Here is an 11,482-nt window from a genome sequence, read left to right on the forward strand (position 1 = left end):
TTATGATGTGGCCTCATGTCCTGCCCCCTGAAGGTGTGGTGACGGCCCCTTCGAGTACCGTGGGCAGGGTCACGGTGGGCTTCGAGCTCAAGGACGAAGATGCGTCCGCCTGTCTTCTCCGCGCCCAAACCTTCATGTCCCAAATCATCAACTCGCTCCTGGCCAACGAAACTTTGGTGCGTGCGAGCGCCCCGTGCACAACAAGCCAAGAAAAGCTTCTGGAGCTGAAAGTTAGTCGCTTATGCTCATGCCTGGCCTCCTTCGAACGCGCAGGTTGTGAGTCAGGTGAAGACGGACAGCTTCGCGTTTGCCCCGCTGGCCTACTGGGAGCAGCCGCCAGTCTCGGGCTACGGCGTGAAGAACTTCGTGTCGTTCAACACCCCCGTGGAGACCATTGGCGAAGCCATTGCGGTCGCCATCGCCAACGGCGCCAGATCATCCAGAACGTGCAGTTCATCACCAGCCCAAACTCTGGTCTTGACTCCCTCCGCCCAGTGCTTCGACGTCGTGCATGAACTGACACCTTAATGTGTCGTTGGCCGTGTGTGTGTGGTGTGTGGTGTGTGGTGTGTGGTGTGTGGTGTGTGGTGTGTGGTGTGTGGTGTGTGTCGCGAATTGCAGGCAACGTGCGGCAGTACTACTTGCAGGCGCAGTCCCTGGCCCTGGACGACGCGATTACCCAGGCGAAGGCGATCATGGCGAAGCTGATGTGCAGGTGGGACGGCATCTACTCCATCGTGGCCAACTCCCCCGGTTACGGCTACGGCCACAAGTACGTACCACCACAACCATTGCTGCCTGACATCGCTTTTTCTGCTCACATGTGTCCATTTCTCCATCAGCGACTACGGATTTGCTGCGGAGGCCTCCCGTTCGTTCACGCAAGCCAGCGCGCCTGTCATCATGAACGACGCCGAGGAGGTCAGGGCCTCAGTGACCGTCCAGTTCACCTACTCAGGGTGCATTCACTCCTAAATTCTCATCATTCCAGCCAATCTGGTGCTTTTCTGCTTCAGTATTGGTCTAAAAGCCGCCGGCGAGTTCGATGTTCTGGGCGGTCACCCAGCTGGCCTGCGGGCTGGCCAGGAAGGCCACGGTGTGGGCCACCTCCTCGGCCGTGCCGAAGCGGTGCTCGAGAGGGGTCTGGGCCTAGGCGGTGGCCTTGAACTCGGCCGGAAGAGTGTCGGCCATGTCCGTTTCGATCACGCCCGGCACGACCGAGTTGACGCGGATGCCCCGCGGACCCAGCTCCTTGGCCGCCGTCTTCGTCAGTACCTCGACCGCCGCCTTCGTTGCCGCGTACGCTCCACACGTCTGCCGTTCGTGTGTTGATTAGTGCAATGGAACCTGGCGACTGTGGAGGCGGCCTGGATGCCCCACAGGGTGCCCTTGTAGTTGACCGCCAGGTGAGAACTGTGGAGGCGGCCTGGATGCCCCACAGGGTGCCCCTGTAGTTGACCGCCAGGAGGCGGTCGACGTCGTCCTCGGTCACGTCGGCCAGCGGCGCGACCGTGAACACGCCCGAGTTGTTGACCAACATGTCGAGGCGGCCCCAGCGCTTGACCACCTGGTCGACCAGGTCGAACACCTGCGCCCCACGGCCACATCGGCCTGGAAGGCGTGGGCGCGGCCGCCAGCCCGCTCGATCTCGTACACGACGGCCTTGGCCGCCTCCGCTCCATTGACATAGTTGACGGCCACGGTGGCGCCCTCCGCCGCCAGCTGCTTGGCAATGGCCGCGCCCAGGCCGCGCGAGCCGGCTGGTCGAAGCTGTAGTGTTGGTCTGAGTGGCGAGCATTGTCTTGATGAGTTGCTGGTGAGTTGTTGTTGTTGTCTTGATGAGTTGCTTGAACTGTGGAGAGTGCATGAAGTTGATATTGAGTCGCCGCATCGCGGTTCTCAACATTGCGCGGTGCTTGAACGTAGAGTCAAGGTTTTAGTTCCCCCAATAGTAAAAATTGAAACGTTGCGATCGCAACGTTTTTCATTGCGATTGGAGCGCAACAATGCTTGCATTCAGGAAACACTCACTCGCCGAGAGCGAAGAGAGAGAAGGCCATGAGAGCCATGCCGAAGAGCATTGCGTAGGTGGCCATCCCGTCGCTCTTGTCGTAGCGGTGTGCTGTGTCGTGACACACAAGACGCAGAAGGCGTGAGAAAGAGTCATAGCGAGCTTACATCATCTTAACAACACAGGCATGCGCACCTGTTGGGATGAGCTCTCGCACGGAGATGAAGACCATGATGCCCGCAATCAAGCCGAAGAGGATCGCATAAACGATCGGGCTGGGCGGAAAAGAAATGCAAGTAAATCGATAAATTAATTACAGTGCATGTTTACTGAGTAAGTGCAGTGAGGAGTCTTTACCTTAGGGTGCCGCCAACGGCGCCCCAGGCGATAAATGCGCCAATTGGCATTGAGATGCCCGCGATGAGGCAGTAAAGCACGCCTTGCCACCTGTTCCATCGTAAGAACTCGAGCTCGCAACACGACACTCCACACGACACACGACACACACGACACACACGACACACGACACACACGGCACATGACAGCGTACTTGCTACGGGTGGCATAGTAGATGGGCATGGCTACGCAGATGCCCTCTGGAATGTTGTGAATGGCGATCGCCAGAGTGACGACCAGCCCTGAATTTGAGAGGGGGAAAGAAAGCGAGAAAGGTGAGTGCCAGGCCAACGCACCGCTCAGCGTCGAGCCGGGCGTACCGAAGGAAGGATTCGAGAGGGTCGACACGAACGTCATCATGCCCTCGGGAAAATTGTGGACGCAAATAGCGAGCGCGGTGATCAGGCCCATGTTCCTGTGTGCGGTTCCATTAAGTTGCGTGTCGTGTGTCGTGTGTCGTGTGTGTCGTGTGTCGTGTGTGTCGTGTGTCGTGTGTGTGTCGTGTGTGTGTGTCGTGTGTGTGTGTGTGTGTGTGTGTGTGTGTCGTGTGTACGCTCGTTGCTGTTTGTGCGTGAAGGGGAGGGGTGTACGAGAGCCGTCGGGCGTCCTCGCGTTCCACCTCGTCGACGAAGCTGTTCTCCTCGAAGACGTCGTGCTCCTGGCTGTCGTCATCAATCACGATGCTCCCGTACGTCCGGATGTCCTTGTCCTTCAGCGTCTTGCCTGCATTCCATCAGCAATGCCACCACACAACATTCCACATTTTCAACATTCCAGTTGTAATGTTGTTTTTGTGGGAAAAAAAAATGTCATGGCGTTGGTGAGCACCATCAGATGTGCCAGTCCGTTTGGCCAAAGAGCGAGGTGACCTTCTCCTGGAGATCTTCCAGCTTGTGTGACACATGTGACAAGCCCAGCGCAATCAACATTCCTGGCATAGTGGGACACGCACCCACACATGTCATAGAACGCACACAACCACACGCACACAACCGCACACGCACGCGCACGCGAGCGTACCGGAGAAGAAACAGAGGGAAGTGCGCCAGGTGGCGCCGTCGTCGCCGGCTACGCACACGAAGTAGGCGTGCGATTTGGTGAGGATCTCGACGAAGCTTAGGTAGACCATGACGCCGGCGGCGAAGCCCAGGCCGGCGCCCAGCCATCGCTTCTCGTTGACGTTGAAGAAGAACGGGATCATTCCGCCGAGCACGGTCGATAGTCCGGCCGCCGAGGTGTAGACGAAGGCCAGCACGATGTCGCCCCCGCTCGAGTCCTCCACCACCGCACACACTCCGCCCACTTCCGCCATGTCGTCTTCGCTTTCTTACGGAAAATAAAAGGGAATAAATAATAAGTTGTGTAAATAAATAGAAATAAATGAGGTCGGTAAAGACGCCTGCGGGTGTTGGTTGTGGTTGCAGAAGCGAACAACTGTCCGAAGGAAAAGGCCGAGCGCCCAAAATAAATAATCAAGAAAATATTTTCACACATCCTTGAAGAAGAAAGAATGGCAGCACCAGCTTGTGAGCTTCCTTCACGCCCATCTCAAGAGCCCATGGTCATCATCAATGAAACCCACACATTCTGTACACTTCTGTATTGGAGGAAGCCATCAAATAGTGGAGTATATGCACTATTGAGTGCTTGTTGTATTGTGGAAGACACAACTGGGCAGCTTTGAAAAAATGTTGTGGTTGAGTTGACACTACTGCTGGAAGTACACTGCTACCAACCATTGGTGAGCCTGCAGCTGCACCTGATGTCAATGGCCCAATGTCAGAAGAGTTCTAGGTAGTGGAGTTTGTTACCAAAAGGTGTCAACAACCTCACACAGGCGAAAGGTTTGACCTTGTTGTGCACATGTGTTACCCCATCTTCTGTTGGCTAGGTGCACATTCACAAATAACAAAACAACCTCTATTCATGTCATGTGTGAATGCCTGGTGGACCCCAAATCTAGCAGTCCTCCTGGCCTGGAGAAAAGAAATTATGTGAGAAAAGAATAAAAGAAAAGGTAGAGCGAACGAAGAGGAAGCCAACAAGACAACAAGTTCTCGGAAGAAGGTGCGAAGGTGGTAAGCAGGTGTACACCAGGAAGGGCATGGATGACCCACGGCGCCCGCACCACCAGGCGTCGCCCCCAGGCAGCGGCGGCGGTGGAATGCGGCAGTTTCTCACACAGCTGGAGTCATCATCTTCCGCTACTTCACCTCCATCATCATCATCATCGCCATCATCTTCTTCGGCACTCCCGCCAGGCGTCATGGGAGGTGGGGAGGACACCACAAAGGCCCTGGAAGAGCTCCTGGGCAAGGCCACAAAGATGGTCGCCATGTCGGAAGCCTACCTTCGCCAGGTACACACCATTACCCCCACCCCCACATCATCTATCTTTCTTTCTTTCTTTTTTGGCACACTAGGCCCACCAGGCCCACCGCGACTGTTGTCGTTGCTTGGGCTCGTTGGGCTCGGCCGCGGCTGGGGTCTGTTGCTGAGTCAGTCTTGTGCCTATGCTTTGGGGGGGGGCTGCGTACAGGCGCAGAAGGCGATCGACCAGGGACGGCAGAGCTCGGAGAAGCTGGAGATCTCCCACGGGCGCCTGGAGCTCATATCGGTGGAGCTCGACAAGCAGGCCCAGGTACAACCCAAGCCCTGTAGTTGTCGTCTGTTTGTTACCGACAATGCCAATGCCTCCCGCACCATGGTGCGCTGACGTGTCACATACAAACTAAACAACCAACCAACCAACCAACCAACCAACCAACCAACCAACCAACCAACCAACCAACCAACCAACCAACCAAATAACAATCGAAGGTTGTACGTCAGCTCACGGGCCAGCTGCGATTGCGAATCAATGGCATGCAACGAACGCTGCAGTCGTACAAATCTCGAAGCAACGAGGTACGTACATAGACATATGGGGATTGTGCGGTGTCGTGTGTCGTGTGTGTCGTGTGTCGTGCCATGTCGTGTGTCGTGTGTCGTGTCATGTCGTGTCGTGCGTGCTTATGTGTGTGGGTCGTGTGAACCGAGTCTCAGGACGTGTCGTTCTCAGGTGAACGAAGCGCTGCAGGCGATCTTTGATACGCTCAAGACGCGCAGTCTCGAAGAGGGTCTTCTCACGAGCCAACATTCCAATCTCTACGATTTTGTGGATAGCCAAAGTGTACAAAAGCTGCAGCGGCAAGCCGTGCAGGAGATCCGAGAGATGGAGGTACGCTGTGTACACCCCACGGCCCCTTGAACACTCCTCTGTTCTGTGAGACACAACTAACCCCTGGTGTTCATGTCTTGGTGCGTGTCGCGGTGCGTGTGCGTGCGTGTTTGATGACAATGCAGAAATTGCATAGGAATGTAAATACGATCATGCAAAGTGTAGATACCGCTTTCAAAGGACTCAAGGCTGCTGCTGACGCCGCCGAGATTCGAGTCGATTTCCGCTTGTCGTACCCCACAGAAAAGGTACTGCTACCTCGCTCCTTCATCCGCCTCATGAGGTCTCGTGCGTGTGCGATGTATATTCTACACATTCCACTGACCACCACACTCACACACACACACACACACCCGTGGCGCCTATCTGCAGACATCGCTTCAGTTGAACGAAGCCAACGCCATGTCCGCCATTTCGCTTTCCATCGCCTCGCACTGCGATCAGCTCCGCCACTTGCTCCAGTACTGCCCCCACCCCGCCCCCAATGTGAGATATACGAGAAAGAGCAGCCCAGTCCCTTACCGCACCCCGCTTCTTGTATCATCGGTTCGAACGCTGCAGGAGTCGAGCGGGTCCCAAGCCCCGATTTGTTGACCTGACCGGCATCCGCAAGCGGGCGGAGCAGCTCCCGAGTTCGCTCTCCCTGGCCTACAATCGGCTTCAACGCATCCAAGAATCGACCAAGCAAATCGAAGACAGGTAGAGCAACCATTCGTCGCACACGCGCCACACGCACACAGCACGCACGCACGCACGCACACGACCAACGACACGACACAGCTTGACTAACACGTCATGCATATAACAGATGCCAGAAGTACGCCACAACGTTCCAGCGGGCGACGCAGGTCTTTGCGCAATTCGAACAGTTTGGCGTCGACGTTCAGGAAGTGGTCCATCAGATCGACGAGCACGAGGTGCCTACACCACACTCAAGTGCCTGACGTTGACATGGTCGCCCAAGTCATGACACATCGTGCTAACCGTGTACGGTCGTGTGTGCTCTGTGTGTCGTGCGTGTGTCATGTGTGCAACACACACACACACAAGAGAGCGTTTGAGGAGCGGCGGGGCGAGGCCGCCTTCCTGTTCGAGGAGCTGGCCAACCTGACCACGTGGTATGAGCTGTTCGGGACGGCCTACGAGGAGCTGCTGGTCGAAGTGGAGCGGCGGCACAACGAGCACAAGCGCATGCAGGAGATCGTGCTCGCCTACCAGAAGGAGCTCAACGTGTGGTATCAAGTCGAGACCCAGAAACGAGAGAACTTTTTCGAATTCTACGGCCGCTACCTGCCCCAGAGCCTGTGCCCGTCGGTCATGGTACCATTTTCTCTCCCAAACGACAACGAGCTTGTGTTGTGTGCGTGTGTCGTGCGTGTGCGGTCGTGTTGTATGTGTCGTGTGTCGTGTACTGACCAACTGCACACACAGGAAAACGCGCCGCGCTATGAGATCTATCCGCTCCACTTCACCACGGCTCTGCCCCTGCTGGGCGGCAGGAGGCGGAGTGAGGACGAGCAGGCCGACGACGAGGGCGCCGCCGCTGGCGACGTCGATGGGTCGGACCACCACGAACCCGGGCCGGAGAGGTCGCCAACGTCCGGAGAGAAGCAGGAGGCCAAACACGCCCGGGGTGTGGCCAATTAGCAGGTGGTCTGACCAAACACAAACAACGGAGCTAATCTTTTTTTAACCATCAGCCACTCTGGTACACGCACACACCGCACACGCACACGCTCACCATGGTGCCCGTCTCCAGTGCTTTGTAGCGGTACGTGTAGAAGACGTAGACTGGTTCACCCGTCGTCAGGCTGTAGAACACCGCCTCGACCGCATGATACTCACTCTCGCCGTCGTCCATGCCGTGGGGGCTCGATCCTGGATAAGGCAACAATACGAATTAATATGTACTGATATATTAATTAATTGATATATACTGAAATGTTACCTGTAACGAGCTTTGATCGATCGGTAGAGGACGGTGGCGGCCAGCTCGCTGAGTGATGCGTGCGCGTGCGCGCTCGTGAGCTGCTGCGGGTCGTCCAGGAGCTCGGAAACGGACGCGCGCATCTGCTCAACGATGTCCCCGAATCCCTTCTCGTTCCTCTTCGTGGCGTCGTCGGCGATTGCGTCCTCCTCGGCGCCCTCCTCATCTGCAGCCCGCGGCTGTGTGGTGTCTGTACAGGCCACACATGCACGACGCACCGCACACACCGCACACACCGCACACGCGCATATTCGATCAGGACTGAGTTCAACTCTGTATGCCAGGCGGGCGTACTCTTCTTTTGCAGAATCCAGCGCTCCCTGGCGATCTGCATCCACCTGCAGCCCCCCAGAAGAGCATCGTTGTCGGCGCCACCGGCCTCGTCATCAGCGTCATCCTCCTCCTCATCAGCTAATGGGGCCAATTCGAGGGAAGCAGCGGCCAGGTTTGCAGAAAGGCCGCGCGCCACAGGTCGTCGGCGATTGAGTCCTTGAGCACGTGGTCAGCGCCGCTGCTGTGGTCGTGGTCGTCGCAACGCTTGGCGCCGCGGATGAGGTCGCGCCACTGGCGACACACGAGCTGCGCCCGACCCAGCTCGGCCACGCTCAGCCACCGCAGGACGTGGCACACCATCTCGGAAAGTGCATGCGTGTGTATACATGTGGTAGTACGCGCGTCCCCTCACAAAAGAAGCAAACCGACATAGCAGCAGCAGAGCAGGCCGATACAAGATACCCAAACAGGGTGGATGGACCTATATATTTGCGTTTGTGCGTTTACGTGCATTAACGACATTGAAGAATGCTGCATTTTTTTCACTATCACTTATGATCTCATTTTATTGATTGAGGAGTGAGAGAGAATGAGGGGTACAAGAAAGCACCATATGAAGTGAATGGGACACGCTGTATTGGTATGCTACCCAGGTGGGGGGGGGGGTAATACTGATACACGATTACTTACAGAGACTTCTCCACGATAGCGGTGACGGTGGTTTGGTTGGAGTAGGGGTAGTCCGAGGAGATGTTGGCAGGCTGGATGCGCACCTCGATAGTCTTGCCCACATTGATGTAGTATTGTTCCCCCACCTTGACGCCGTATTGTTGTTCCTTGACCTGCTCGGGGCTCATACCGATGATGATCTGCTTCTCCGTCACCGAGTCGTTGACGGCCTCAACGATGTCTTCGCCCCACTGGGCCAGCTCGTCGCCGATGCACTTGCAGTACCTCTCATAGATGTAGATGCCCAGCCCGAGACGGTGGGTTTGGATCTCGGCGGTGGCCGTCTGGATGGAGGGCCAGTCGACGGTGAGCTTCCAGTCAGCGCCCAGCTTGTCCTGGATCTGCTTCTGCAGAGAAGCAGATGAAGGAGGAGCAAGTGAGCAAAGAAGAGCGACACAGATATAGGGAAAAGAGTGCGTCAGATGTGTGGCAGGAACCTCAGCAGCAGCGTGGAAAGACTCCTTGTCCTTGAAGTTCTTCTTCTCGCCAAGCTTGAAACCAGTGTAGTCGAACGACATGGTTGTTAATGGTGTGGTGTGGTGGTGGTAGAAGAAGTAGGTTGGCTGCGCGTCGAAAGAGACGCCAACACGGGCCAATGGTGAAGCATCGGCATCTGTGGAGTGAAAACCAAGGCTATGGTGAATCCCCCCTATACAGTGAAATGGTGGGTTGGGCCGGCCTCATTCTCAAATCTTCCAACTCCACCCCAATTCCCTGCCCAACTTTTGGCCCAATTGAACGAGGTAGGTAATAATGATCTGAAGTTTTTGTCACATTCCTGTTTTTTCTGTTTTTGGAACAGCGTTGGGGTTTGCATCCAGAAACGGTGGGTGGAAGAAAAACAGGAGGAAAAGGGAAGTCAAGGAAAGGCGCTGGTGTCTTAAGCAGTTTACGTTTTATTATTTTTCACCTGAGGCAAACAGCCATGCGCCAGCATTACATACTACACATGGACATGAGCACCTGAACAGAATAAAACCTGCCTATACAATAGCAGCAAACAACCTACAATGAGCAGTACAGTTAGAGATGATGAGAGTGCAATGAGGAACCATTCCACCCCCCCATCCATATTCACACAGGGGGAGGAACAACCACAGAACTGCATATGGTCAGACCAACCATACTCAACCAATAGAGGTGCCAAATGAATGGGTGAGGTTGATACAATGACAACAACAACAACAAGGAAATTGAGGAAGAGGTTGAGATCCACAGGCAGTGGACTGTCACTGTCCTCATCCTCACACAATACTTGCACAACAACAACAACATCAATCCCATTGCAGTGTATGATGGCATCCTTCCATCAGGGACAAGTGAGTCAGTACAAAAGTGGCAGCAATGTTGTTGGAATGCCAGCATTGAATGTGACATCTTTGATGATAGCCACAAGCATCATGACAAAATACAAGTGGCCATCAGACAATCACTCTACACATGCCTCATGTCCCTGACAAAGACTGAACAACAACAACAGCAACAGCACATTTCTCAGTCCTATACCAAGGATGGAGCACAGATCCCCCACTCACCATGATCACCCCAAATGTGAGCAGGAGCAACCATCCTCATCACAAATGGTGACCATCAATGAGAGTCCCAGTAGGAAAAAGTACAAGTGGAGCCTATGGACAGGCCCCAACTGAACACACACACACACATGTACATATGTGACATCCCTGTATCCAAATGCTGCAAAAGGCAAAAAAGACAACTGAAAGTCCACAATCATAAAGTATGTGCTAAACAAAGAAAACAATCATTACAACAAATATGGGGTGATGTAAAGAAAGTCTGATGAGCCAATCATTGTCACACCAGACTCTGCATTGTATTGTGGTGGTTGTTGTGTTGTGCATAAACATACACCTACATGAGAGTTTGTGTTACAAACATGTCACCAGAGAGGGACTGTGCAGAGAGAGGTTCAATGTCATGAGAGTTTGTGTTGGGTAAAACAACAACATTGAGTCCTTCCTCACCCAGTTGAGTGATGTCCTTGTCATCTTCCTACCTACCCATGAGGGAAGCATGGGAAACAGCAATGATGGTGATAACTGAGAGGATTGAAGCCAATTTGCATGACATTGAACTCATATCTAGTCCCTCTCTGCTGGTGACATATTTGTGTGCTCTCAGGCAAAGGCCAAAGCTGTGCAATGCATTGTCCCTGTGAGACCTGGTGATGGCAGAGTATCATACTGCCAGGGGCACCAATGAGGACTCCCTCTTTGCCATGGCACAATCCCTGCAGGGGCCACTGTGCTCAAGGTGATCTGTGTGATTGTTGTTTTTGATATATTTTAATTCTTAAAATAGTGTTAACTATTATAAAAATAAATAGAAAATGAAGCTGGCGGAGTACCCCCACGCGTGGATGTGCTTGCTCCATTTTGCAAACAACTTTTCTGGCTACGCTTCGCCGTTTCGGAGTTTGGAGGCAATAAAAAAAAGAGCGAAAAGAAATAAAATGACTATTGCGGTCTTTTATTACACCCTAGGCGCCAAGATGAGCACCACGTCGTTGGCTCTGGCGCTGTTCCTCTTCGTTGCCTGCACTGGCACGCTCACCGGCAGTGCAGCTGCGTCCATCAAGTTCCCCTACGCGTCCGTGGATGGGCCTGCCCGGTACGCCGGGTGGGTGCCCACCTACACCGCAGCTGCCGCTCAGTCCGACCTCCACCGCGTGACCCTCTACCTCACCCCCAGCAACCCCGGCCTCCTCGACGTACCCCACTCCCCATCTCTTCTCTTGACAAAAAGATTTGCAGAATTAATCTGAAACGCTTTTTAATTTTTCATTTCATTTCAATTAATTGATTTTACGTCTACTTCCTAAAATGTGTGCAGGACATGTTTTGGG

General features: G+C 54.3%; 5 protein-coding genes across 5 annotated transcripts in view; 3 read left to right on the plus strand and 2 right to left on the minus strand.

Moving 5' to 3' along the window:
• Window positions 1-695: 695 nt before the first annotated feature.
• On the plus strand, window positions 696-975 carry ACA1_157180 (uncharacterized protein; the record flags this gene model as incomplete). Its single annotated transcript, XM_004348399.1, has 2 exons — window positions 696-772; window positions 843-975. 2 exons carry the CDS (start codon window positions 696-698, stop codon window positions 973-975), a joined length of 210 nt encoding a protein of 69 aa, XP_004348449.1.
• Window positions 976-1,012: 37 nt separating this feature from the next.
• Window positions 1,013-1,798, minus strand: ACA1_157190 (uncharacterized protein; the record flags this gene model as incomplete). Its single annotated transcript, XM_004348400.1, is given in 4 exon segments — window positions 1,013-1,149; window positions 1,207-1,287; window positions 1,304-1,588; window positions 1,600-1,798. The coding sequence occupies 4 exon segments, from the start codon at window positions 1,796-1,798 to the stop codon at window positions 1,013-1,015; spliced, it is 702 nt and encodes a 233-aa protein (XP_004348450.1).
• Window positions 1,799-2,027: 229 nt separating this feature from the next.
• On the minus strand, window positions 2,028-3,719 carry ACA1_157200 (zinc transporter ZupT, putative; the record flags this gene model as incomplete). Its single annotated transcript, XM_004348402.1, has 7 exons — window positions 2,028-2,122; window positions 2,207-2,286; window positions 2,369-2,458; window positions 2,562-2,649; window positions 2,704-2,822; window positions 2,998-3,130; window positions 3,428-3,719. The coding sequence occupies 7 exons, from the start codon at window positions 3,717-3,719 to the stop codon at window positions 2,028-2,030; spliced, it is 897 nt and encodes a 298-aa protein (XP_004348452.1).
• Window positions 3,720-4,511: 792 nt separating this feature from the next.
• ACA1_157210 (uncharacterized protein) lies at window positions 4,512-7,274 on the plus strand (the record flags this gene model as incomplete). The annotated part of the gene is made up of 10 exons (XM_004348404.1): window positions 4,512-4,766; window positions 4,947-5,048; window positions 5,240-5,314; window positions 5,469-5,627; window positions 5,753-5,875; window positions 6,000-6,088; window positions 6,189-6,326; window positions 6,436-6,544; window positions 6,678-6,947; window positions 7,059-7,274. The coding sequence occupies 10 exons, from the start codon at window positions 4,512-4,514 to the stop codon at window positions 7,272-7,274; spliced, it is 1,536 nt and encodes a 511-aa protein (XP_004348454.1).
• Window positions 7,275-11,128: 3,854 nt separating this feature from the next.
• ACA1_157220 (Prokumamolisin, activation domain containing protein) overlaps window positions 11,129-11,482 on the plus strand; it is a gene marked incomplete at both ends in the record, with an annotated part of 3,123 nt that continues 2,769 nt past the window's right edge. Inside the window, one exon of the mRNA XM_004348406.1 lies at window positions 11,129-11,347. Within this exon, the coding sequence (XP_004348456.1) occupies window positions 11,129-11,347 (219 nt within the window). The remainder of the gene's footprint in view (window positions 11,348-11,482) is intronic.

The sequence above is a fragment of the Acanthamoeba castellanii genome (genome assembly GCF_000313135.1).
Source record: "Acanthamoeba castellanii str. Neff unplaced genomic scaffold scf7180000084724, whole genome shotgun sequence".
In the NCBI taxonomy this organism is placed as follows: Eukaryota; Discosea; order Longamoebia; family Acanthamoebidae; genus Acanthamoeba; species Acanthamoeba castellanii.